The following is a 263-nucleotide window of genomic DNA, read 5'->3' on the forward strand; positions in this document are numbered from 1 at the left end:
AACCACTCAAATGACTCAACACGTAACCTACCTGTCCATCCTCATCCACCACAGGTTCGCAGACGTGATAAGCTTTACAATCATTGTCGACATCAGCATAAAAGCCATATGGACGACCGTCGCAGGAAAAACCGTCGTTAATCCGAAATCCTCCGGGCAAAACACCAGCCATCCTTCCAAAGGCCGTAACGGCGAGGGCCGACAGGACGAGGAGAACTTTCATCATGGCTGCTAGTGAGCATGAGCAAAACTGAACATTTTAC

At 49.0% G+C, this 263-nt stretch overlaps 1 protein-coding gene across 2 annotated transcripts in view; it reads right to left on the reverse strand.

Moving 5' to 3' along the window:
* LOC119582125 (U-scoloptoxin(01)-Er1a-like) overlaps positions 1-263 on the reverse strand; it is a 2,008-nt gene that overhangs the window by 712 nt on the left and 1,033 nt on the right. The window contains exon 2 of one of the 2 annotated variants that reach the window (XM_037930363.1): positions 32-228. In XM_037930363.1, coding sequence (XP_037786291.1) covers positions 32-226 — 195 coding nt within the window. In that variant the 5' untranslated portion in view covers positions 227-228. Of the gene's footprint in view, positions 1-31; positions 232-263 lie in introns of both variants that reach the window. The other variant, XM_037930364.1, reaches the window with a different exon arrangement.

This window comes from Penaeus monodon, chromosome 15 (genome assembly GCF_015228065.2).
Source record: "Penaeus monodon isolate SGIC_2016 chromosome 15, NSTDA_Pmon_1, whole genome shotgun sequence".
In the NCBI taxonomy this organism is placed as follows: Eukaryota; Metazoa; Arthropoda; class Malacostraca; order Decapoda; family Penaeidae; genus Penaeus; species Penaeus monodon.